Source organism: Calonectris borealis, chromosome 24 (assembly GCF_964195595.1).
Source record: "Calonectris borealis chromosome 24, bCalBor7.hap1.2, whole genome shotgun sequence".
Lineage (NCBI taxonomy): Eukaryota > Metazoa > Chordata > Aves > Procellariiformes > Procellariidae > Calonectris > Calonectris borealis.
This window is the reverse complement of record NC_134335.1, coordinates 2,847,860-2,873,561: the sequence shown is the minus strand read 5'-3', so window position 1 is coordinate 2,873,561 and position 25,702 is coordinate 2,847,860. Positions and strand designations below refer to the sequence as shown.

At 62.8% G+C, this 25,702-nt stretch overlaps 2 protein-coding genes across 3 annotated transcripts; one reads left to right on the top strand and one right to left on the bottom strand.

The window, feature by feature from the left end:
- Positions 1-459: 459 nt before the first annotated feature.
- RNF26 (ring finger protein 26) lies at positions 460-4,362 on the bottom strand. The gene has a single exon (XM_075172936.1). It carries the CDS (start codon positions 4,241-4,243, stop codon positions 2,816-2,818), a length of 1,428 nt encoding a protein of 475 aa, XP_075029037.1. The 5' UTR covers positions 4,244-4,362; the 3' UTR covers positions 460-2,815.
- A 9,564-nt stretch (positions 4,363-13,926) lies between these two features.
- Positions 13,927-25,622, top strand: MCAM (melanoma cell adhesion molecule). Of its 2 annotated transcripts, XM_075172934.1 has the most exons (15): positions 13,927-14,027; positions 18,938-19,065; positions 19,176-19,386; positions 19,495-19,565; positions 19,677-19,764; positions 19,972-20,151; positions 20,239-20,366; positions 20,518-20,680; positions 20,769-20,890; positions 21,204-21,342; positions 21,459-21,580; positions 21,681-21,816; positions 22,552-22,693; positions 23,140-23,257; positions 24,146-25,622. In XM_075172934.1, exons 1-15 carry the CDS (start codon positions 13,961-13,963, stop codon positions 24,173-24,175), a joined length of 1,845 nt encoding a protein of 614 aa, XP_075029035.1. In that variant the 5' UTR covers positions 13,927-13,960; the 3' UTR covers positions 24,176-25,622. The 2 variants fall into 2 exon arrangements, with proteins under 2 accessions (XP_075029035.1, XP_075029036.1); XM_075172935.1 differs by lacking the exon at positions 23,140-23,257.
- The last annotated feature ends 80 nt before the right edge of the window (positions 25,623-25,702 follow it).

The following is a 25,702-nucleotide window of genomic DNA, read 5'->3' as shown; positions in this document are numbered from 1 at the left end:
CCCAGCTGCTCTGCCTGCTCCTGGGCTCAGAAGAGGCTGCAGCACCAAACATATCTCCAGGCAAGATGCAGACATTAGCACTAGTGCCTTGCAGGCTGCACTCTCTGTCCCCTTGCACAGGCATATGCACAACCACCTCCTCTCGCTGTGGGTTAGCAGAGGAGGGGCTGGGGGATGCCAGCCCTGGAAAGCCCACCTACCATGTCTCCAGGTGTAGATTCATCTCTTGGGTGCCAGGCTTTTCCTGTGCAGCAGCCTGGCTCCAGGGTATCCCATGGCACTGCCTTTCTGGGTGCAAGCCCCCACAGACAAGTACCCCTGAGCTTGCTGGTGGTGTTGGCCCTCCAGCTCTGACCCTTGGTGGGAAGTGATGGGCTTCCTCTGGAGCCCAGGGGCGAGCAGAGAGGAGACCGCATCCCCCCAGGGAAAACCCTTCCCAAGAATGAGGCAGCAGGCAGCTTTTGGTAAAGGAGACTTTAATCTGCTCAGTATCTAGTCCATAGTGCAGAGTTAAACTTAAGGCAAAGCTTTCTCTTTTTTTTATAAACAGGCAGCAAACAAACAGGCCCTAAAACAATAAGCGTGACTGCTGTAATAGAAAAAGGGTTCGAGGGGAGAAACTGCAGTCCTGGGGAGGTGTCCTTCCTCCCTGCAATTCATGTAGGAAACATTGCACGCCAAGATCCATGAGCTGGTCCTGACCAAACACCACTACCTACAGCCACACTCCCACTCCTGGGTGTCTCCAGAGGCACACCCAGGGAAGGGTGCAGCTCCCCATCTCCTCTTGCAGGAGGACCTCTGCACGTGCCTGGGACAAGCTGGACCCTGGGGAACACAGCCTGCGGGGCCATGCTCACTGCTCTGGCAAGGGCTTGGCTACTCAACTGCAAGTGTCACTGCTGCAGCCGCAAGAGAGGTGGCTGGGAAGAGCAAATATTAACATGGGTGGTGTGTCTGGGGAGGCACAGGGACAAGAGGCTGAGCAACAGGGCTTGGGCAGGGAGTTTTGCATCTCTGTGAAGCGAGGTGGAAGAAGCTGACAGCCCTGGGGCCAGGCCCTTCCAACACCCATTAGTGCTCAGGAGCCCAGCTTGGCCAGGGAGTCCCTCCAGCCCCCAGAAAATGCAGGGGCAACCAGCCGCTGCAGTGCCTCCCAGAGCAGAGCCACTCTCCAACAAGATAGTATCTTGCCACAGGTCAGGTTTACAGCACAGAGGTGTCTCCCAGCATGGCCTGGCCTCTCTGCTGCCTCTGTTTTGGCTTAAATCACTAATCAAGAAGGAGGATAGAAAAGGAAGACCATGCCAGCCCTACTCAGACTCTTGGCTTGCAGTCCAGGAGTCAAGACTCTTTCCAGTCTGGCTCCAGCCGAAATTGGCTGTGGCGCGTGGCTGACCCCAGGCAAGCAGCTGGAAAAGGAAAAGCTTTTTAGTGCAAGGCCCTCTTGCAGCCCAGCAATTTCTTGGAACGGTGCTGGTTGAGCAAGCTGGCATGAGCCTCTCATGAGGCCTCCCCAGCCAGGATCGGATGCCCTCGTTAGACTTCAGGGGACACTTTTAAATAAAACTAGCTACATTTCTGACAGACAGTAAGATAGAACAGCAGTGTAACCCTGCCCTAATCAAAGATAGCCACGGTCCTGGTACTGCTCCATACACGCAACTGCAGATCTGCAGCATGGATAGGCAGAACTTGTGCCTGGAGCTGGAATGTCTCAGTGGGCTCCCAGGAGCTTTGAGGTGTCCTCTCTCCTCCCAAAGAGTTACTCCCTCTAGCCAGCCCAGCCTGGGAAGCAGCAAGCAAGCACTGGTGTGAACCACACAGTTCCATGGCACTCTGAGCCTGAAGAAAATGCGTATTATCTAGAGGGGATTCTCCAGCATTGGCTCAGATGTGTGCTGCTGCTGCCAGGGCTGTGAGCACCGGCCAGCAAGCCACCCTTCAGGTTCCTCAAGCAGCACCACAGTCCCTGCAGAAAGAGTAACTCCCTCCAGCCTCTCCATGTGAGTAACCTGATGTGTGCTTGCTAGTCTTGCATAGGTGATGCGTGGAGGCAGCAGCAACACTGAGCTCTGCAGTCAGCCAGCCTGCAGGGAGCCCGCATTCATCACAGCTCCTCATTGTCCTAGTAAGGGGAACAGGAAGCTCAAAAACCAAAGCCCCAGTGGCTGGGATACTGAAGTACCCCAGAAACCCTGCTCTTCTCCAGCTGAAAGCCAGGCTCAGCCCTTTGGTAGCAAACCTTAAAAAGCTCGAGCGCTCGTTGCTCTCCTAGGGCCTTGCAAAAAGGGCACACTTCCCCCTTCCCAGGGAGCTGCCCCGCTTAGATGGTGGGAGCAGGAAACAGAGGTGTGAATGCAGTCTGCCAGGTAGTTTTCTGGACAGACCTTGGGAAAAACCCTCCCTTGCCTTGCGTTAACCCCTGTGATTCCCAGGAGAACATAACCTTTAACCTTTCCATCAGCTTTGGCTAGGAGGAACCAGAGCATTGTTCTGTGCTCTGCTTTGGATCTGACTGCTGCAGGCTTGAGGCAACAGGCCCTGAAGCAAAAGTTGTCAACAAAAAAAAGGTGACTCTCTCAGCCGGCTGCAGAGATCAGTTATTGTGCTTGCTAGCAAGAGCTACAATCTAGTTACGTAGCAAATATGGCTAGCAGACATCCCCGACAGCCTTTTGCCCTTTCAGCACCATCCTTAGTTCTTTGGAAACTACTCGAGGCAGCCCTGGGAAGTTCTGCTTCCCGGCAAGAGGCAGAGACAGGGGTGCCCTTGACCTCCTGGGAAAATGACCCAAGCCACCCGCCCCTTGGGTTCACAAGTACACATTGAGTGTCTGGAGGATCATCTGGCGGCACAGCGGGCAGTTGCGCTGATAGATGGCCTGCTGCAGGAGGACTTCTGTGCACTCCTGACACAGGCACAGGTGCCTGCAGGGCAGAAGCAGGACTGTCTTGGTTTGGTCTTGACAGATGACACATTTCTTACGTTCCTCTTGTTCTTTCAGGAGCACCCAGGGGTCATTATCCAGAATGCCCTCACCATCCCCAGCTGCTGCATTCAGCTGCTGCCTCCTCAGAGCTTTCCCCCAGGAGGTGCTCGGTTCCTCCCTGGGCGGCTGGAGATGCTGTCCTGACACAGCACTTCGACTTAGAGCAGGACGCGCTTGTGGTACCTGCTCTGCATTCAGCTGGTCCTCATGCTCGGCTGGCAGCTGGCCATCCCCTGCCAGCATCAGCCTGCCAGGGGCTGCTGGTCTCGCGGCGGGCGCAGCGGCCCCTCGCTGGTTGCTTTCCCGGTTCATCGTTCTGCCTCCTCGGCTCCAGTTGGTCACCTGCAGACTCCAGTCCACCAACCTGCGCCAGGCCTGGGAGGTCATGGCCATACCCAGCGTCAGGACTGCCACCTGATAGAGCCGCCACACATCCCGCTGCAGGCGGTGGTAGGAAGGCAGCGTGTTGAAGTAGCCCAGCACGTAGCCTGTCAGCGTCCACAGCAGCCCAGGGTTGAAGACAAAGGCGCTGACAACAATAATGAGGAGGAGCAAGCCCAGGCCGTAAATGTTCACAAAGAAAATGTTGATGAAGAGTTCGGCGACGGAGGCCAGGAGCTCGAAGGCCAGCTGACAGGGCGACCACAGCAGGATGGACACAGCGATGGCACTGCTGGAGACGTGTGCGAGGAACGCAGTCAGCAAGTCTGTGACTCTGAGGAAGGGACCGGCGACGGAGTCCCACAGGGCCATGACCAGGGTGAAGAGGTTCTGCGTGCCGATGAGGCACACGTTGACAAGGCTGTTGACGAGGTAGGCCAGCAGGCTGGTGCCGATGGCCAGGCCCTCGCAGACCTGCCTGGCCAGGGCCTGGCCGCAGCCCAGCAGGCCGCAGAGCCCGCGGTGCAGCAGCTCCTTGCCCCGCAGCGCCAGGTGCGAGAGGAGGTGCCCTGCCACCTTGAGCCCCTCCAGGCCGCAGCAGCAGCTGCGCAGCAGGCCGGCCAGCCCCTGCAGGGCGCCCAGCGCCAGGCAGCAGGCCGCCCGGGCCAGGGAGGCCAGCGAGAGGAGCAGCCCGTCCCAGCAGGCCAGCGCCCCGGCGGCGGCGGCCGCGGGGAGGCTGCAGGCCGCGGCGAGCAGCCAGAGCAGCGCCGACACCAGCGAGGACACCAGGAAGAAGTTCACATCCAGCACCAGGACCAGCAGGTCCAGGGCCATCCGCAGGCCGCGGAGCAGCACGAACAGCAGGTCCATGGCGGCCGGGGCCAGGCGGGGGGGCCCGGGCTGCGAGTGGCGGCCAGGCGCCCCGCCGGGGCCCGTACGGCCCCGTCAGCCGCGGCCCGCTCGGGGCTACCCCGGGCCGGGCGCCGCCATCTTCGCTCGGGCTGCCGCGCGACGCCGGGCCAATCGACGGCGAGGGCTGCGCCTCTCCCCGCCGCCCATTGGGTGGTTCGGAGGACGCGGCGGAGGTGCGGCCGCTGGGGGCGTGGCCGCTGCTGGGCGGGACGTCTCCGGCTGGCTGTCGCCGCCGAAACGGGCCCCGCCCCACTGCCGCGCATTTAAAGGGCCAGCGGCGCTCGTTTAACCGTGGCGGCGCCGCGGAGCCCAGGGCAGTCCGGGCCCGCTCCCAGCGGGGCGCGGGCGACCGGGCACGCGGTGTCCGGGACACGGCACGCACGGAGCACGGAAGGCCGGGGCATGAGAACGGCCCTCTCACCCTGGTTCTAAGCACCATGGGGGGCACCCACCACCCACTGGATCCCTGGGGCCACACATGTGATGAGTTTGTGACAGGCTCAGCCCTGGCACGGGGAAGGTTTCTGCTCACTAGCAGGGTCCCTGGGGCGGGAGTGTTTGGGACAGGGTCAGCCCAAGGCAGCGCTGCTGTCGCCTCACCAAGCAGTTTCCTGCGGGAGGTCCTAGAATAAACCCATGGCCATGGCCTGGCCCAAGGTTACAGCCCCAGAGCAGCTCCTGCCCTCCCTGCCGGCTCCTGGGCAGGGCGTGGGGCTGCCAGTGTCTCTGGCCTTTGTTCAGCCCCAGGCGATAGTCCAGTCCCACTGCACTGACAGTGATGACAAACTCAGGAAAATCCAGCCCTGGAGTCCAAGGCTTTTTAAGGAAGGGGAGAGCGAGCGGAGCAGATGACCCATGGAAAAGACATCTGCAGCGCCGGGAGGCACCGGCCAGCACGGAGCCAAGGAGGGAAGCACTGCACTCCCAGCAAGGGAGGAGCCCCGACGGAGCAGGACGCTGGGGTCCTCTTCCTGCAGCCGCTTGCTCCTTCCCCTACATGTTACCCCCATAACACCCTGAGCCGGGGCAGAAGCCAGGGCAGGGCGCACGTCCTGGCACACTCTGTGTGGGCTGATGCTGCTTGGTGCCATCCAGCTCTCCTCGAGCCGGAACACTGGCTGGGCTGCCGAGATGGCAGATCCACGTCTGTCCGTCCGTCCTGCCGCCTGGCCCCGGCCGCCATGGACCTGCTGTTCGTGCTGCTCCGCGGCCTGCGGATGGCCCTGGACCTGCTGGGGTGTTCACACCCGCCTAGGGTCCGTCCTGCCGCCTGGCTCCCCGCCAGCCCCGCTCCCTCCCTGCCTGGCCGGTTTGCCTCGCAGCGGGTGCCTGAATCCCCCCGGCGGCGTGTGCGCCCGTGCCCACGTGACGGAGCCAGGATGCTTTCAGCATTTATGGTAATGTTTGGATTTCTCGTTGCTTTACCAAACAGGAGAAGGAAAAAAAGAGCCGAGCCGAGGGCTGGGCGTGTTCCACTCCTTCCCTGCCGCCGGCCGCGCACCTGCCTCCCCCTCCCTGCTCCTGGCGCCTGCCCGGGCCCTTGCCGTGCCGGGGGCAGCGTACCCCGGGGGGTTCCCCGCTGAGGGGCCGGAGAGGTGCCGCGGCTGCAGGGTTCAGAGGTCGCGGCTCCGTAGCAGGGCTTCTCCGTCATTGCTCTGTGCTCCGGGAGGCAGAGGGGAGCCTGTGCCTGCTCTCCCCTGCTGTAGGGTGTCCGGCTCCGCAGCGTCCAGACCTGCTGGAGAGAGGCGCAGGGCTCAGGCACCCCGGCACGGGGCGAGGCGGGGTGCAGAGGGCTGGGAGCACCCGGGAGATCGGTTCAGGTTGGAACACCGGTTTGGCTGGAGCAGAGTAGAGTGGGGCTCCCGGTGGAGGGGCTGCGAGGCTGGTGTGGAGGGATGGAAAACGCCTTCCCGGGGCCCTGCGGGGAGGACAGAGGTCCCTGCCAGAGTGCCTGGCAGCTGGGCTGTGGCCAGGACCCCTCCTTGTGAGGAGAGTCCCCCCAGCTGTCCCTGCACTTGCTGGAGGTCCGGGCGCAATGCCACCGTGCTCCCAGCTGTGCCCGTGGCAGCTGCTGGCAGCAGGACAGGATGGGCCCTGCTTGTGAGCCCCTTGCCCTCGTCAGCCTCTTGGTGCTCATTTGGCACAGGATAGACAGGGCTGTGCCGTAAACCGGGCTGCGCTGGTGCTAACAGGGGCCACCACAGCCCACCCTGAGGGCGCAGGAGCCCAGGATGCATGTGCACCCCTGCCTGCCTGCCCTGCAGGCAGCCCTGCCTGGAGACCCACTGCCAGCCAGGGGCTGTGCAGTGCACTGACTGTGCTGGCACTGAGCCCGGCTGCGGGGCTGCTGCTGCATCATGCCTCTGAGCTGCCTTCCCGGTGCTGAGCTCACTGCAGCCAGGCAGCTGCCCCGCATTTCGGGGAAACAGAGCAGCCAGAGGAAACCAACTATAGGGCTGCCTCAGCCCCCGTAGCTGCTGTGTCCTTACGGCTTTTAGCTGGAAGCAGAGGGAGGGAGGGAGGGAGCAACACCGCAGCCGGGTGTCCCAGTGCTTGAGGAGCTCTTTGGAGCCCAATGTGTTTGGGAGGGGGATCAGGATCCTGTGCTCTGGGATCCAGGCTGTGCAGAGCCTGGGGCCAGGCTAGCAGCACTGGGGCTGCCTCACATCACACCCTGGGCAGGTCCCAGCAGACTGGGAACAGGCTGCGTCTGGCAGAGGAATGGGAAAAATGAGACATACCAAGGGCTGGCAGCACAGCCTGCAGCTGCAGAGTTGGGAGACAGTGCTGGGGATCACCACAGCTCCCTCCAGGCCTGCCTCCGCCGGGACACATGCAGCTTCCTCAGCCCCAACATCTTCCCCTGCCTCCCTAGGCCCTTGCTGCCTGGGCATGTCCTGCCCTGCCACTGCCCTGAGTCCGGAAGGGTGTTTCTGGGGTGTGGGTCCTGCTGGCATCACACCAGCGCTCCCAGCACGCTTGTGGCTTGCTGGGCAGCTGGGACCATCTCCAGGGTTCTCTCGCCTGTGAACCCCTGGCCGTGTGGCAGCCCCGGCGCCTGGGAGAAGCCAGCCAGCACGATCCTCCTAGGCGCTGCCAGCAGCCTTACCTTGGGTCCCCCTCAAGATGCCCTTGCCAAGGGCCGGGCAGATGCCTCAGTGTGGCGGCGGGTGCCTGCAGCCCCGTGCTTGCAGGCCAGGCTGGAACAATAGCTCATTCTGGTGCATCCGCTCCAGGGAAGTCCCCTGTCCCCACTCGGGCTGAGCTCCAGGATAGCGTGGCTCACTCTTCCTCTGGCCTTCGCCTAGCCTTGGAGGCGCAGGTAATGGTATCCCCCAACGCACGTATCCCTGCTGGGAGGGAATGACAGCTGGCATCCGCCCTGTGTGCTGCACAGCTGAGACTGCCGGGGAGAGTCCGCGGGAAGGCTTGCGAGCTGGAGGGTTCCTGTCTCCCTCTGTGTCCCCAGCAGCGGGCACCTTCCCTGCCTTTGTTTGCCCTGTGGACTGGTGGAAGAGTGGGAGCACGAGGGCTGCCCGCTGTGTTTCTGGAGGGCTGTGTGGCTCCCCACGAAGGGAGCTGGGATATCTCTCTCCTCCTGGAGCCCAGCCAGACGGCCCTGGGAAAAGCAAGTCCTCTTCCATGGGAAAGTCCTGCAAGGAGAAATCCCTGCTCGGCTCCGCCAGCCCCACAGTTCCCCTGAGCCCTGGTGCTCCGGCATGTCCCCAGTGCTGCAGGGCCGAGCAGGGGAGGTGGCGTGGGGAGGCGGCTTGGGGACTGCGCCCTGCTTGCTGCCTTCTCTCAGGCAGTCCTCGTCTGCCTTTGCCCCTACTCCATGTGCCCTCGCAGCAGCAGGGAGCCTTCCCTAAAGCCCTCCAGAGGGATCCTCCGCAGCCCATGGGTGCGAGAGGGGCTCCCCCAAAGCTGGAGCTGGCCTCACCACCTGCCTGGGGCTAATCTCTCATTACACTTTCTTGCCGTCACTCCTAATGAGCTGTCCTGCGGGAGCCCCAAGCCCTACAGACAAAGCCGGGACGAAGACTTCACTGCCCAGGGCCCCAGGCAAGCACAGGGGGTGATGCTGGGCCCCCATCCTGGCTTCTCCCTTTCTTGGCAGCGGGGAGCATGCTGCTCAGTGACACCGCAGCGAGCTGGGAAAGCTGGGTGACATGGAGCACAGGGCAGGGGCGTTCCTCCTCCGCGTTGCTCTGGGCAGCCGTGGCACGAGAGCTGTGGTGTTAGCAGGGGTGACGAATGAGTGTGGCTGGGACCCCTGCCTGCCTTGCTGTTGGCCCGGCAGCCCATGCCACAGGGTTGCCGCGTGGGCACTGGAGGCAGCTGCTCCTCCCGGGCGTCCCGCTGCCGGACCCCCGCCGGCCGGGTGCATAATCCGCCCCATTGTGCGGGCGAGTGCCCGGCCCATCTGGTGCTGAAACAATGGGGCCTTTTTCCGGCCGGCACTGGGGAGAGATGAACTCGGAAGTCTTCCGAAGGAAAAGGCCGGTTTATAAATAGCCGTCCCCAGGCTCCCAGCTTCCCCCTGCTGTCCCGTCAGCCCCCATCCCATCCAGCCCCAGCCCCAAAGCCTGCCCCTCGCACCTGGGTGGCAGTGCACCAGGGCTGGGAGAGGAGCCTGGGGCACATACCGGCCTGGCCCGGCTGCACACGTGAGCGAGGGGGCAGTACGTGGCTGTTTGCATGCTGTCCTGGGGCTGCACCTGCTCCGGACCATGGGGAGCCTGTATCCCTGGGATGCCAAGTGACAGGCCAGCCCTGGGCAGAGGGCTCCTTCCTCCTGTGGCTGTTGGCTGGATAAGGTTTCCCCAGGAGGGCTCACTCCCCCAGCTGTCCTTGTCCATCCGCCCCGCGCACAGCGAGGGTCAGGCCCCCGGGGCAGGGTGCGAGGGGAGGGCTGCATGGCTCCACAGCCTTCCCCACCACCCCTGCGCCGCTCCCTGTGGAGCGTGGCTAAGCCCACTTGGCTTGCACGCCACAAGCCAGCCCTTGCAGGGGAGCTGGAGCCCTGGGGCTCATGGGTCCGTCCTCTGACAGTGCCATCATCACCAGGGTGGATGCTGGGGGCTGCACTTTGGATGGTGTGGGGCTGGGTGACCCTTGCCAGCTTGGCTCCTCTTCAGGGCTCTGCATCCACTGAGCCCCCAGCCGCCTCCGCACAGCTGCCCCGGGAGATCGCGCTCCTCCGGCACAGAAATCCAGATGTCACCTTCCTTCCCCCCTTCTGCTCACGTTCTTCCTTCCTCCCTCCACCCGCCCAGCCCCTCGCCCGGCTCCTGCTCCCGGCCCCTCCTAAACAAAGGCCCTGTAGCCATGGTTAATAATCCCCACATAAAGGCCCTGCAGAAAAGGAGAGGAAGGAGAGGCGAGACACAAAGAAGCCACTGGGAGCCCAGCTGAGGAAGCAGGGATGGAAGAAGGCGTTTTCCTAAGCTGTAGGACAGGGGCATCGAAGAGGGCTCACAGAGGTGGACAGAGATGGGGTGGAGAAACCGGAAGGCAGCTCTGCCCTCATGGGACATCTGATACCCCGTCCCTCGTGGTCTTCCACCCAGGGAATGAAGAGCCAGAGGTCGGACAGCCCAGGCAGGTCCCTGTATTTACCCCAGACTGCAATGCATTGCGTGAGCCCTAAAGCACCCGAAAAAGCACTGGGGACTGGTGGGTTTCTGCCCGGAGGTAGTGAGCCTTAGCTCTGCCGAGCCCCAGCAGCGGGAAGCAGCGAGCTGTTCCCAGGCGGTGTGGGAATGCATGGCGCTGGCCCGCATCCCGTCCCTTCCCCAGGGAGTGGGGCCCCTCTCGGCCCTGACGGTGTTGTGTGAAGAGGTGCAGGCACGGGCGAACGCGGCAGCCGGCTTCCGCCCTGCACATCTGCCTTTCATCCACCCTGGAGCTGCGCAGGAAGCCCACGCCAGCCGACAGCTCATCGCTCACCGGGACTGGCAGGGGGCTTGCTGGGAGGCAGCTGGCACACAGAGCACCCCGCAGACTCCTCCTGAGCCACCGGGGCTGCTCTGGGCCCCGGTGGCATGGTCGGAGGCTGCAGAGGCTGAGGAAGGCATGGGCCCCCCATCCCCACCTGGGGCATGCCAAGCAGCATGTCAGGGCGTGCACAGTGGGGGAGCAGAGTGCTGCCTGCTGGCACGGCCCACACTAGGGCCAGCTCCCTCCGGCAGCATGAACAGGACCCAGCTGAGCCCCTGGGCCTCTCTGTGAGGGCAGGGAAAGATGGAAGGAGCTGAGGTGTGTGCTGTGATGCAGCCTGTGCTCAGCCCCAGGCCCCATGTCTGGCTCTGCATGCTGGCCATTGCTCCCCTCCGGCTGCGGAGACGCAGGCTCAGCAGGCGCCAGAGGAGAAAGGCAAATGTGATTACACACCTCCAGATCGTGCCTGCAACCTGTGATGCTCAGATAATGCATGGGTAATCAGCCCTGCCCTGGGCAGGCTGTGCCTACGAGGTGCCCCGTGGTCCCCAAGTTTCCAGCAGAGAGGAGCGGTTGTCTGGCAGCTCTGCCAGGGGCCGGCCCACTGCTCCAGGGGCAGAGACGCCTGCCCAGGCGCAGCCTCTCACCAGAGAGGTGGCAGGAGGATTGGAGGAGGACAGCGCTGAGAGCCGTGGGGGCCCGGACGGCTGCGCAGAGAGCGAGAGCTGCTCTGTGCCTCGGCTGGGGCCGGACCCGTGCGCCCTGACCTTCCCACCCTGGCTGTGTGCGTGGGATCGCAACACGGGAGCCTAATCCACACTGTTTGTTTGTATAGCAGTGAAAGCAAAGCAGTGGATGCCGAAGCCAAATCCATTAAGCAAGCAAATAAATAAGAAGGCGTGAGATAAGGCGGCAGAGAGGGAAGATGAAGGTGGCCAGCCTGCTGCGCTCCCCACGCAGAGACCCCGAGCCCACCGGGTGCCGCACACAGTGTGGCAGGGCGATTTCATGCCAGCTGGGAGGGCAGCGGGGCTTTGCTTTCAAATCCTGCTCGTCTTCCCCAGAACCATGGGTTTGGTAGGGGAAAAAAAAAAGTTTTCTTCAAAGTTAAATGGTCTGAAAATCAGAAGCCCAACCAACTGGAGGCATAGCCATTGCAGTAACAGTGGAAGACTGTTTCAGGGTGGCATGCTCCCTGCTGCAGTGGTTGGCCAGCCTCTTTTCTCCAGGGAGTGGCATTGCCCTTTCCAACTGCTGGGAATTTTCTGCAGAGATTTTATTAGCAACATTTTGCTTTATTTTTAACACAGAATAAAAGTTAGCATCAGAACAAAATGCACCAGTAGTGTGTCATCTGGGTTCTCCCGCTTGTTTGTTTGACTTGGTGCATGCTTTCCTGCGGGAAAGCAGGACCCCTCGGGCCCTCTTCTCTCACAGGGTGGCATTTGCGGGGCTTAAATCGCAGTATTTTGTGCCAAATGGAACATCCCTTTTCCTCCTCCAAGGAGAGCAGAGCCTGAGGCTCCTCTGGTGCTGCATCCTGCCCTTTGGAGGGAGAGAAAAGTGTGAGCCCTTTGTCAGGGGGTCCCTGAGGGCTGGGCACCCGCTTGGGGGGTGGCTGTTCCCACCACAGACGGAGCTCCTGCCACCGTCAGCTGCGAGAGCATCCCTGCACTGTGGCCATGGGGCCGGAGAGCAGCTCGCGAGCACCCTGTGCGTGATGGCAGAGCTCCCTTGCACTTGTTCCTCCCAGTGAATGTGCTGCCTGGGAGGAGGCCTCCCCTCTGCACCAGCAGCGCAAGGGCTATGAGGCTTATCACTGCCCAGCATTGCCATTTTAAGCAACTAATCTCGTGAGGAAAAAATTTAATCATTTCCGATGAATCATCAAGTCTATTTGGCTGGGAAAGTGTTGTGGGGGGGCTGGCCAGGCACGCAGATGAGGCAGGAGGAGAGCATGGGAAGGGCTGTTGCATGGCACCAGTGGGGGAGCGGGGCTGGGGCTGGGGGCCAGCACAGGGTTGCTGGGGCTGGGGGCCTGGTGGTGTAAGAGGTGCTTGAGGGTGTCCAGGAGGAATGCCGTGGTCCAGGGGAAACTGCAGCCCGGCCCCAGAGTGGCTCAGGGTGGTTGGAGAGATGCAGCCCATGCTGCCTGGGGCCCAGAGCACAGCTCACACTGCAGGAAAAGCAAGCGGAGGAGAGAAGAGGATATGCGAAGGTTCAGAGCCCCTGGGCCGAGAGCTGGAGAGCGCTCTCGCTGCTCCCAGGAGATGCTGGGGCAGCCCTGGGCTGTCCTCAGGTGGGGTGAACGTGAGTCAGTGAGCTTCAGAAGTCCTGTGTGAATGGGGAGCGAGAGTGTGGGAGGCAGAAGAACGGCTTTGAAGGAGAAGAAAACCCCACTGCTTTCTCCTCCAACACAGCCCCTCTGGCTCTGATGGATCCAGGGGGAAACTGAGGTGCAGAGCCAGGCTGCGATGGGGCAGGGGCACTGGGCCCAGATGTCCTGCATGGTTGGCTGTGGGCAACTTGCAGCACCTGGGGAGGTTTGTTGTGCTCCCTCACGCCTGTGCAGGGGCCCATCTCGGGGCTGCAGGAGGGGCAGGACTGTGTTTGGGCTGGGTGACTACCCCTGGATAATAGCAGCCTTGTGCAGCCCTGAGAGCCCCTCCGCCCCCAGTCTGGCCCCTGGCCAGGCGCGCTGCCCCGGCCACCGCAGCTAACGGCTTTTCCACAGCCGCCCTATTCAACAGCTGCGTGGGGGCTCGGGCTGTGGCTCTCTGTGCACCACAGAGCGGGGCTGTGCCCTGGGGCCCTGCCTCGGTGACAGCGATGGGGCTTTGCAGAGAGCTCCCTGCACCGCATGCAGGGAGACTGAGGCAGAGCAGGGCCTGGGGCGCAAACCCCACAGACCTCAGTGACCTGCCTGGAACGGCACCTCCCTCATGTCCTTGCTGCTCCCTGAGGACCCTACTGTCCCCAGGTGACTCTCAGAGCCCAGGCGTTGATGAAGAGTGGCTTGGTCCCCTATTTTTGAGTCTGCCTGTGTGGGTTCAAAGGCAACCCAGAAGCTGTGGCTGGGCTTTGGGGCAGAGTGGTGCTGAGCAGGGGAGCGGGTCAATTCTGCCCCGAAGCACTGCCAGCCAGATCCACTGACACCTGAAAGTGGGACTCTCAGGAACTGTACCCCTTTCTGGCATTCCCCAAGCCCCTGTGGAAACCGGCCCGACCCCACGCCTCTGCCTCCTCCACTGGGTCTGCTGGCGATTTCCACCTCCAGCGCCCGACAGTCTGCTCCGATCAGCCTGTGCAAGCCTGGACACGCAGGACCCGGCAGACTGCAGGTCTGCAAGCAAAGCTGGAACGAGCCCCTCCAGCAGAGCTAGAAATGCCTGAAAACGTCCCGTGCCGAGACGGGGGGAGCATCTGCTCGGGGCTCAGAGTTCGGGGGCCGTCTGGGGGAGCTGGGGCGCCCGCCGACGTCCCGCGCCTGCCCGAGCGACGCGCGATGCCCGCTGCCGGGCGCGGAGGCAGAGCGGGGCCGGGGGTCCGCACCCCCCGCCGGGCCGCCGGCCGTGCGAGGTGCTACGGGGCTCGGCCGGCTGCCGCTGGGGGGTGATAAGCGGCCGCGGGCGGTGGGCAGGCACCGCGCCTTCCTCCTCCTCCTCCTCCTCCCCCTCCGCCTGACGTCAGCCCGCGGCCCCACTCAGTCGCGGGCGGCCGGTGGCGGCGGCGAGCATGGCTGGGGGGCGGCGGGCGGTCGGGCTCGCCCTGGGCTGGGGCTGCTGCCTCCTGCTCTGCTGCGGTGAGTGGCGCCGGGCGCCGCGCTGCCGGGCTGGTCGGGGCCGGGCCGGGCCGTGCCGGGGAGCGGGCGGGCGGTCGCACCTGCGGGCGCTGCAGCGCGGGGGCAGCGGGGCGCTCCGGGGTGGCCGGGCGGGGGCCGCGCTGCGGCGCCGCGGGTGCAGCCGCCTGCGGGGCGGGGCGCGGGGCCCCGCCGTCCTCAGGCAGGGTTGCCCCTTCGCCCCGGGCTGCTGCTGGCCCCGCTGTCGCCGCTGCCCGGGGGGCGCCGGGCTGCAGCGGGACACCGCTCCGGCAGCGGGGGGCGTGCACTGCTGGGGTCCGCCGGCCTCTGCCGGGCTGCGCGCTCCGAGGGGGCGAGGGGCGGCAGCCGGCGGGGTCTTCCCCGCAGAGCCGCTCCGGGGCCAGCCCAGGCAGCCAGCAGAGCTGACGCCCTTCGGGCGCTGCCTGGCTTGGGGCCAGGAATGCTAAAATTGTGGTGCCGGGCGAGCCTGGGTGTGAGCAGCCCCCTCGAGCGTATGTCCTCGCCTGCACGTCCCCGGGCTCCGCGGCGGCGACGGGGATGGCTCTGGGTGTAGGGAGCCGGGAGTGCCCCATTCCGCTCTCGGGGCCCCTTTGCAGACCTCTTAAGGCAGAGCAGGGTGAGGGGTGCCCTCTGCGTCCCCGGGGAGGCTGCGCCGGTGGCCAGGGAAGGTGGCCGACGCAAGGCAGGCTCCTGGGGCCGTGCTCCGTGGGGCAGAGGCAAGGGCGTGAGGGGCAGGGTGCCGGGGTGCCCCCACGTGTGTTCAGTGTGCAGCAGGGTCGAGTTATTAGGAAGCATCCGCCCCTTTCCTTCTAAGGAGTTTTTCCCCGAGCACTTTGTTTCTCTTGGCTTTTTTCACGCTTTCTTTTTTTATCCTCTTTCCAGTCCATTTTCACCCTCGGGGGGGGTGGGGGCTGCATTTCCTGCCCTGCCCTGCTCCTTGCAGCATGCCCTCCCCCCGCCGGAGGCCAGGGAGCAGTCCCGGTGCGCTGGCTGCTCCCTGCCGTCTTCTCGCCTTGTCCCTCCCCAGCCATGCGGCGGAGGTGGCCCCAGGCGCTGGGGAAGCCTGCTCTGGCCAAGGCGCTGGCGCTGTCGGAGAGCTGAACGCCTGAGCCAAAGCCAGGCTGCTTCCACCCCCGGCCCGTGCTGGGATCCCCTTCCTCACAGCACATGTGCCGAGCGAGGCGTTTATTGGTTGGCAGCATTGGTGTGTTTGCAAGCCCAGCCATGGCGAAAGGCTCGATGCTTCCCAGAAGCATGAGGGGCCACAGCGAAACCATTCCTAGGCAGGCCGGGGGGCTCACCGTGCGGGGAGCTGAGCCCACACTGGAGTTGCCAGTGCCACCTGGCCCTTTCTGCACTGCAATCTTCAGCTGTTAGAGAGGTCTCTGTGGATGTCTTCACCTGGCTGCAGGTGTGGGGTTGTGAGCCTTTCCTCCCCTGGTGCGCATGGCTGGGTCCTGATGGTGGTGGGGTTTGTTTGGGGGTGCGAAGTGTCAGTTCCTCCTGCAGCAGGGAGGCTCCCTCCCCATCCCCAGCACAGTGAGGGCTGGGCTGGGGCGGAGGCTGTTGGGTGCTGGCAGTGGTGCTGCTTGCTGCAGGGCCAGGGCTCTGCACCCTGTTTCTCCTCTCTATGAGAAAGAAAGGGTGCAGGTGATCTTGCTCCGTGGGAGCTGGGGCACCCCAGCTCGGGGATCTGTGCAGGAAGGGCGGCCTTGCCTAGGCAGAGAGGGGCAGCATGTGTGCATGTGCTGGGAGCAGGAGGGATCTGGCCGCAGCTGGTTTCCCCGAGAGTGGAACAGAAACCCGCGGAAACCTCAGGCATCCCATGTGTGGCTCCAGACCCCTGCAGTGCCCCTCCTCTCGCTGCTGCATGCCGGGGGCTCTGTGCTGGGGGCTCTGCACCGCCAATGCAACCGTGCTCCTTCCTGGCTCCCCACACACCTCGGCTCCGCAGGAGACTGGCGGAGGGGCCGTGCTACTCCCCACCCCCTTCCCCGGCTCTAAAAGCAAATCTTTGTTCTTGTGGAGCTCTGGCTGCCGGCCGGCTGTCCGCCAGCCAGATGGAAAGGCACGGGGGCTCTCCTCCCTTCCCTGCTTGCTTGCTGCAGACATCCTCTCCAGATCTCTAGGTCTCCCGCTGGAGCTGTGCCAGGCGCTTGGGGTGCACGGTGCAGGCTGGAGCTCAGCTCTGCAGCTGGGCTGCTCCTCGCGTGGCCGATGGGTCTCCAGCCCTGCCCAGGTTCCCTCGACGAACCAGTGTCTGCAGCCATGCTGGGCGCAAGGGAGGATCGCCGTGTCCCCAGAGCCTGCTATGCCAGGGTGCCTGTGCCTAGTGCCTCTCTAGCCTGCCCACACGCCTGACAGGCTGTGGGGTCTTGGAGCTGCAGGAGGAAGCCTTGTGTCCCCAGGGTTGTGGGGGGCCTTGTGTCCCCCAGCCAGCCACACTTGCGGTGTCGCTGGGCGCTCTTTCCAGCCCAGGGGAGGGCTAATATCCAGCCTGCCCCGGAGGAGGTGGGGAGCAGTGAGTGCTTGTTTCAGGCAGGGTGGGGGCTGCAGCATCCATGTCCACCTCCTCAAGGGCAGTGGATGGGTGGGAGGGACGTGTGCCTCCTGCCAGCCCCAGATGCCAGCCATTCTCCAGCTCTGAGCTCATGATTTCGGCTGCTTTGCTGCCTGGATGAGGGCTCTCATGCCGAGCAGGTCAGCGGGGCAGGCCAGCAGCTCTCCCTCTCCCAGGGGCTGGCTTTGCCCGGGGCCCATGCTGAAGGTCTAAAAATGATGGGGGGGCAAAGCCTGGCCTGGCTGCCTGCAGCCCAGAAGTGTCAGGGCTCAGGGGAGGGTGCAGGGGGCAGCTGGGGGGCACCCCAGCCCCGGGCTTGCCCAAGTCTGAGGGTGCCTGGCTGCATCAGGCAGCCAAGTCGTGGCCATACAGGGGGGCAGGTGCCTCTGGTGCAAAGTTATCTTTTCCTATGTACACTCGGTCCAGTTTCCTGACCCCGGTGCATGCTTATCTCTGGGGCTTTCACCTGTTTTTCTAGCACCTCCTTTCCTGTACAGTGCTTTGCTCATTCCTCTTTGCTTAGTGCCAACTGTACTGTGCCAACGGGACAGGTGAGGGCCAAAAGCTGGCTGTAGGGGTGTCCTGAGGTGGCTAGTCCTGTGAGCCAGGGCCTTTGCTGTGGCAGAAGGGCTCCTGGCTGCATTTTGGGGCTGTGCCACCACATACCCAGTCCAGACAAAGAGTATTTTGTGGGCACAGCATTGCCCTTTGAAGTTGCCTCACTTGCGAGGCTCCGTGACTGTTACCGAGCGGCACTATCAAGGGAGTTGTTGACACAGCTGGCTTCCTCCAGCCTCTTGTCCCCAGCTCCCATACCTGGGCTGGGCCACGGGTGCCGAGCCAGCTGGCCCTGTTGTTGGGGGACAGACCACTGTCCCCTCCTGCAGGGCTGCGTGCCAGCCCAGGGCATGTAGACCCTCCTTGCTGTGGCACCCACAGGGCCGGCGGTGATGGCACTCCCAGCCTTGCTGTTACGCAGTCCTTGTCTCTGCTGTGCCCGGCTGGGGCTGCTCTGCCCCCAGCCCCTCGAGAAGCTGCTCTGTTGCCCGTCCTGGATCGATAGCCATTACCTTCCCCTGCTGCTCTGGAGCGTGGCCAGGAGCTCCATTACTGCTGCGGGCGAGCAGGCAGCTGGGCTGGGAGGGAAGGTGGGGTGCCAGGGTGGCCAGGTTCTGCTCACTGGGGGTGCGGGTCCCTGGTGCCACCCGTGCTATGGGTGGGCAGTGCTGGGTTTGCTTTATGGGCAGGGAGCACAGGAGCAGTGAGGAGCTCGCCTGGGGTATGCTGCAGGGGTGCATGCTCCGACTGCTGGGTTCTGGGTTCCTGCGCGAGTGGCAGGGTCGGAGCTTGGGGAGGGACCCGGGAGTCCTGGCTGTGCCACAGCCATGGTGGCCGGGGGCATGCTGCCTCCCCCACGGGCCCTGTTGCCTTGGAGGCAGAAAGAGAGTGGCAGGCAGCCGCAGCTGACTGGGGCACCCCTCCTGAGCTGCTGCCCTGTGTGTCTCATCCCGCTCCAGAGGAACACAGCGCCTCATTCATGCCCCAGCTCCCGGGACCGCTGCGGGGGCCGTGCAGGCTGACGTCAGGGCTCTGGTCCCGGGCCGCAGGAAGGTGCAGCCTTTGTGCTGCCAGCTTCAGTGTCCAGGACCCGGCCCCTTCCTCTGCCTCTGCTAACCTCCTAACACCTTCTTGCCTGGCCCTTGGGGCCAGTAAGGTGCAGTGGGTGCTGGTCTGGGACACTGGCTTGGACAGGGGCAGGTTAGATCTCGGATGTGAGGGGGATCAGCGCTGCCCTGGGCTCACATTAAGGCAGCTGGCAAGGCGATCTGCTCACTCATGGGCTGTGGAGGTGCAGCCCCTTCTCATACTGATTCCTGGGCAGGGTGCAGCCTGCCTCGGTGGTGTGCGGGAGGATTTGGGGGCTCAGACGTCTTGCTCTCCATTTCAGCAAGGGTGGGATGCTGTGGGGAGGGCAGGTCTGGTGGGGACTGCAACAGCAGTGGGGTGGGTGGTTGTCTCCAGGTGTGCTGAGGAGACCGGTGGTGCAAGCACAGTGTGCCTCGTCCCCTCTCTGGGAACAAGGATGGTGGCCTGAGCCTGCAGGCTCTCTGTGGACGCAGAAGGCAGCGTGGCGGCAGGAGCGGGGCTGTGCTTCTGACTGGCAGCCCCGCTGGGCTGGGACATGGTACCTGGGGGATGCTGGTGCAGGACACAGCTCTGCCCCACGCCCTTCGGGGATGGAGATGGGGACAGGCCTGGGCTCAGCTCCATCGCTAGCTCAGACACGGGGGCTTCCCCGTGCTTCCCGCCCCTGACGGGCTCTGTCCCGCAGCTGCAGCCAGCAAGCTGGAGGTCTCCATGCCGGTGGTGGTTGAAGTGGAGAGCGGGAGCACGGCCAGGATCGAGTGCAACTTCTACATCCCTGGAAATGGTTCCTACACTTACATCAACTGGTCCTACGTGAGTGCTGACCTGGGAGAGGAGCGGTGGGCAGTGGGCTGGGGTGGCAGCTAGCTCGGGACTTTCTCCCGGGCTTCTCATCAGCCTAGCCTCGGCCCCTCACATTGCAGATCGACCGCAACAACCAGGTGAGGCTGTGCCGCATCGCAGGCAGCGAGATCCTGGACGAGAACACAGACTACAAGGGGCGGCTGTCAGTGGGGGAGGACAAGGCCCTCTCCATCAGCAGGGTGACGGTGCAGGACGCCAGGACCTTCGTGTGCCAGGTTGAGGCGGGCAGCCACGGCGTGGGCGAGAACCGCACTGAGCTCCACGTCTACAGTGAGTGACGGGGCAGGAGGGCAGCGTGGCTGTGCATTCGCTCTGCGGGGCTGGCGGGGGATCCCATCCCGTCCCTCCTAATCCGTGTGGGGTGGCTTCTCTTTCCAGAGGTCCCCGAGGCCCCTGAGATCGTGGCCAACTCAGGAGGCATCTCCGTGCAGAGCAGTGACATCCCGCAGGTGAGGAGAAACCCAACACAGGGGAGGGGGAGGCTCCCAGCCGTGCCAGGCTCCCCACTCCCCTCTCCCCATGGGGGCATCCTGTGCTCAAGGCTCTCTCTGCTGCCACAGATTGCCCAGTGCATGAGCAGGAACAGCTTCCCGCCCCCCAACATCACGTGGCACAAGAATGGGGAGCAGCTGCAGCCGGAGGAGAAGAGTGAGTTGGATGGGGATGGGGACGAGGATGAGGATGGGGATGGGAAACTGCACCTGCCTGCTGGAGGGAGGGGTCGGGGCACTTATGCTATCCAGACCCTCACTGGCTGGAGACTGGCAGCCTGTGGCCACCCAAAGGAGCCCTGTGCTCCCAAGGGAGCCCTCCTCGCCTCCCACGGGCTGGGGACAGCGGCTGTGTCCCCTGCAGTGGTGAAGATCCCGGCCACGCTGACCCGCGAGTCGAGTGGGCTGTACACGGTGAGCAGCACCCTCTTCGCCCACGTCACCCGGGAGGACCGCAACTCCCTCTACCACTGCACAGTGCACTACTGGCTGCGGGGACAGAGGCATGCTGTGGAGTCGCGGCGAGTCAGCGTCACCGTCTTCTGTGAGTCAGGGGCTGGGGGCTGTGCCTGCTGCCCAGTGCTGCGTGGTGGGGCCCCGCACCGACCATCCCCGCTCCTTCCTCCCCCAGACCCCGCACAGCACGTGAAGCTGCAGGTCGTGCCGTCCTCGGCACTGGTGAAGGAAGGGGACGATGTGAAGCTGGTCTGCGAGGCTGACGGGAACCCAGCACCAGTCTTCAGCTTCTATAAAAGGGAGGTGAGGCCAGAGGGGACCTGGGCACCTCTCTCTTGGCAGACATCTCATGTCCTGGCTGCTCCTGGAGGGCCCTGGGGAGTGGGATGCAGCAGCTGGGATGGAGGGTGCCTGTGTGGGGCTAAGGGCTCTGCTTTCTCCCCACTGCCTGCAGCTGGAGGACAGCTGGCAGGACCTGACGTCGCTGGCAGACACCAACAGCGGGGTGCTGAACCTGCATGATGTGAATAAGAGCAGCAGCGGCCTGTACAGATGCCAGACCCTGGACCTGGATGATATGAGACAGCTGGAGAAGGACGTGGAGCTTGTTGTGAACTGTAAGGCGGGGGATGGGACCCTGTGCACCTCATGGTGGGTGCCCCGTCCCTCCTGCTCACCCTGCCCTGCTCTCCATCCCTCTCCTAGACATTGAAGGGGTCCATGTGAAGATGGAGCCATCCTCACCCCTTCAGGAAGGGGATAGTGTGAGGCTGAGCTGTGATGCCCACAGCCCTGTGGCCCTGGCCTACCAGTGGAGGGATGAGAAGGTGAGCAGGCATTTGGATATTGTCACACTTGGTGAGCCTGGGCTTTGCAGCAGACTGGGCAGAGCCAGGAGCTTGCTCCGTCTCTCCTGAGAGAGGCCAGGGGTAGGATTCCCCCTTGCATGGACCTGTGTTGTCCATCTCTACCTCTTCACCTCCTGGCTAGTACTGCAGACAGGTCCTGTGCTTGCAGGCTCCCTCGCTGTGTGTAAGAGGGAGGGCTGAGCCCCTTTGGGACAGCTGCAGAGCCTGGGGAGCTGGGTGCAGAAGGGCCTGGTGCTTGGGGCTCATTGCTGGGGACATCCCTTCCCAACAGGGCAGGAAGGTCGCAGAAGGGAACCAGCTCTTTCTGAGCAACCTCACCTTCGAAAGCTCCAGCAACTTCAGCTGCAAGGTGATCGCACCAAGCGTGCCGGGGCTGGAGCAGAGCAAACAGGTGGCCGTGGCTGTTCAGGGTAAGAACCGGCATGTGTGTGGGCATGCCACCCTGCCAGAGTGAGCCCCGTCCCGCCCAGCATCAGCCCTGTTCCTCCCCCGAGAGCCATGGGTGCTTGATGAGCCCTCCCCATAGGTAAGCCACGGATCGTCGCCATCAGCTCCCCCCTGTACGTGCGGCAGGACGAGGTGGTGAACCTGACCTGCAAGGCCATCGCTTTCCCCAGGCCTTCTGTCCGCTGGAATGTCAACGGAACGGTGAGAGCTGGGGAGGGTGCTGTGTCCAGGCTGTGGTCTACTCAGAGGGGCTGTGCATTGCCTCGGGCGCTGAATCGTTTGCTGCCTCCCCCCCTCGCAGGCTCATGAGTACGTTGAAAATCAGCACATCGCCAGCAACCTGACGGTGCGCGTGAACCACGACCTGCTGCGGGCGGGAGCCATGTGCAGGGTCTCCAATGCGCTGGGTGTCAGCGAGAAGCACATCCAGCTGCTTGGTGAGTCTCAGGCACTGCCCTCTGCCCCGGGAACCCAGAGAGGTATTAGTCCCCCTCGCACAGGCGCCATGTGTGCCGTGCTGCCGTGGCGTGGCTGAGCTCTGTCTCTTTCCCTCCCTTCCTGCTCTACCAGTGGAGTCCATCAGGAAAGGTCAGTCTCCTCACCATGCTGGGTGCGTGCGTCCGTCAGCCCAGGCTCTGGCGGGAGCATGCCACCGACGGGAGTCACGCTCCCCTCTGGCCTGGGGAGGGAGCCTTGGCTGCTGGCTCTTGCACCGCATCTGTCACTGCTCCTCTCTCCCTGCCAAGCTGCGAGGGAAACGGAGGCTCTGTCTCCACCTGTTTCTGCAGCAGTGTGAAAGTGCCTGCTTGTCCTCAGCCTGTAGCCCAGCGAGGCCATCAAGTGCGGCTTCCTGCAGCCCAGGCCCGCTGGGCAAGGAAGCAAAGGGATGGCCTGATGTCTTGCAGGAAATCCTGTAAGCCATCCCCCTATGGCACGCAGGGGCATGGCAGCCGGGAGCAGAATGCAAAGCGTATTCATGCAGAAACTGCCTTAACGGAGCATTTTCGTGCTGACATCTGCATCCTGCAGGGAGCTGGAGAAGCACCAGGAACTTGGTGCTTCTTGGGGAGAAAGGGGTCCTTTTCTTGCCCCCAAGGAGGTGCAGTAATGCAGAAGCTGGAGAGCATCAGGGTGGGGCAGGCATTAACTTCTTCCTCTCCCATTGTGTTTAGATCAAAAGACACCAGAGAGCAAAGGGGTGATCATTGTGGCGATCATCGTCTGTATCCTCGTGGTGGCTGTGCTGGGGTCTGTCATCTATTTCCTGCACAAGAAAGGCAAGATCCCATGTGGCCGTGCTGGGAAACAGGACATGTAAGCACTGCCACCCGCCCTCCCAGGGAGCCCTTGGGGCCAGAGGTGCTTGCCATCACTCACGCTTCCCATCTCATTGCACCTGCCACTCCCTGCCCAACGCGGAGGGAGGCAATAGTGTAGCCTCGGGGGGCGCCGCGCTGGGGTCTCAGCAGCGCTTCAGCTTCCCACAGCCTGGGGTCCGCACTGCTCGCCCCGTCTGCGCAGGGAAGTGATGAGGAGGACAGCAGAGTGGTAGAGCAGCCAAGGGACTCCTCCCCAGGGAGGGGCTGGGCAGCCCAAAGCTTTCTCTAAGCCGGAGTCTCTTTCACCCCTGGCCTTCCTCTGGCCCGGCCCCACTCCAGAGCATCCCCTGAGATGGAGCCCCAGGGCTTGGCCTCGCTCAACTGGCCACGTGCCCTCTGGTATTGCAAACATGTCTCAAAATTGTCACCTCCCTCCCCTAGCACAAAGCCAGAGGCACGTAAAGACAAGATTGTAGTTGAAGTTAAGTCAGATAAACTTTCCGAAGAGGCGGGGCTCCTGCAGGGTGCCAACGGCGAGAAGAGACCTGCCGCTGACCAGGTAGGACAGAGCGTCGTGCACTGCCCTTCCCCAGGGCCAGGGCTGCTCCCAGGGTGGGAGCAGAGGTGAGGAGTGTACGGAGGTGCATCGAGGTAATGCTTTTCTTCTCTCTGCGAGCCCCTCTCCCAGCACTCCCCACCCTGCATGGGCCTCCATCACCCATCATCAGCGCTCGAGAGGGGCCGTGGGAGGGAGGGGAGGTGACAAAGCCACAGCTCTCTGCTCCAGGGACGTAGAAACAGCCTCCCCTGCGCTTGTGCAGCTCTGCTCTGTGCCAGCCCCTGGCACCTCCTGGGAGCACGCTGCCCACTGCGCGGCCTGCTTGGCACTGCCTCCTTCCGTGCTCCCTGGTGCAGGAGCCGGGCTCCTCAGGGAGCTCTGGGAGAAGGAACTACATAAACATCTCTGGCCAGGAGTCAGAGCGGAGGCTGCAGGAATGGGCTCTGCTCTGGCATCTCTGAGCCAAAGCTGTCAGTGCAGGGTGAGATGGTGAGTCTCCTGGGCCGCATGCTTACCTCTCACCTGAGGTCGAGAGCCACCGGGGGCTCAAGCAACTGTTCACAGTACCGGTGCCGGACCGTCGGCGTGCTAAGGCAGGGCTTGCCACACTTGCACGTCCTGTGGAGCCACAGGATGCGGCACCTGAGCCCACTGCGGTTTTACTTGCCTGAGGCCAAGAGATAACCCCACCCTCTTCCTGCTGCCCGTGCAGCTCGTGCTCACCCCTTGCCCTGGGGTGGATGCTCAGCCACCATGGGGTGGCCCGGGCCGGTGGCTCTCCCCCGTCATGTTGCTGTCTGTCATGTAGACACCTGCAGTAGAGGACCTGGTTTTATGTTCATCCCTAACTGCTTTTTTTTCCCCTCTTTCTGTTTTGGCGGACTGAAGAGCGAGAAATACATCGATCTGAGAAACTAGAGAGGGAATCTACTAAGTGCTTTCTTCCTTCAAACCTTTCCTGCTCTTGGATTGCCTTCTCCCATCCCTGCTCCAGTACCTGGGGAGCACGGCCAGAGACGATTACTGCGTCGCAGTGCTGAGCCCCAACATGTGGGGGGACTCCCCCGTGACTTACCTGTCCGTTACCTCAACCATGGGCTTGCAGGTTGTCGACTTAGCAGCAGCAAAGCTGGACTTGCTTACTACTACAGAGAAGCCAGCAGCAATATTAGAAAGAAATATCCCATTAAGCTACCTGGTGGAAGGATTTGAGGCTTTTTCAGGAAATCTGTCCTGTACGTGTGTGGGAAGGTTTTGATGTGTTGTAACCCAAAGTTGCTCAGAAAAGCTGGTGAAATTTTACTTTTACTTTTGGGATGTCCCAGGCACCTTAGAGGTAGTGGTGTGCAGGTTAGATGAGCAAAGAATGGAAGTGGTGTGTTAGAGCGGCGTTTGCCAGCTGCTGGGGAGGTGTTAGTGCTTAGTGCTTTGCTTTCCTTTTGAACTGTTCTTGTCTTGCTGGTTTAGTCCAGCGTTTCCTGACGGTGCTGTGCAGGTAGGGAGCTCCACGACGGGTAGCTGTGATCCTACAGGAGGCGAGTACCTGGCAGAGCAAGGATGGGGTGCCCATCTCTCGGGTACCTGCCAGACCAAGGGCTTAGGTTCTCTGGTTTGTAGCGTTGCCATGCTAACGTGAAGAGGAGGGCTTCTCTCTCCCCACTGCCCAGGGAATTGGATTGCTTTAGGGGGGCTGCACAGCTGCTGGCAACAGCAGGTCCCGGAGCCCCCCCCCCCCCCCCCCCCCCCAAATTTAAAACTAAGGAATATTAGGTCAGGGCCAATTGGCGATGTCTCAGGACTTTTTTTGTGCTGAACAGTTACCAGCCCCAGGTAAAAATGGTTTATTTCTGTGCTTCGGTGGCACCTCTGGCCCCACAGCCAAGCCGGTGCTACAGCAGCTGAATGGTGGAGAGGGGAGGTGGGCAAGCAGCCTGCCTTTAGCTGCCGCTGCCGTGGCCTGTCCCAGCCCTCTGCCTGAAACATGGCGCTCCCTCCTGCCTCCTCCTAGAGAGATCAGCGCCCTGCAGCCCCTCCTTCCTCTGAGTCACGTACTCTGAGTGCTACGCTGTCCACAAGCCTGTAACCCCCCCAGCCCTTCGGCAAGGGGCTGAGGCTAACCCTGGGCGCCAGGAGAGATGTCCCCGCGTGCACCCAGCATCCTCTGCCAGTAGCAGGGAGCCATGCAGCAGCCCGGTGGCCAGCGCCCTAACAAGCGGTGAGCTATACTCGTGAGCTACAAGTGTTCTTGAAGCAAAAGCTTTGATTTATATATATTTTTGTTGGATTGTGTGTAAATTTCCAGAAGTTTTGTCTGATACTTGCAACGTTTTTTTTATATATGTGAAAATAAAGTACAAAGTTCAAAGCCGGGTTCTGAGTTTGTTCCCGCTAGCAGCAGCCCTGCCGGGACCGCTCGATTTCAAGGTTCCCTTCCCCAGGAGCAGG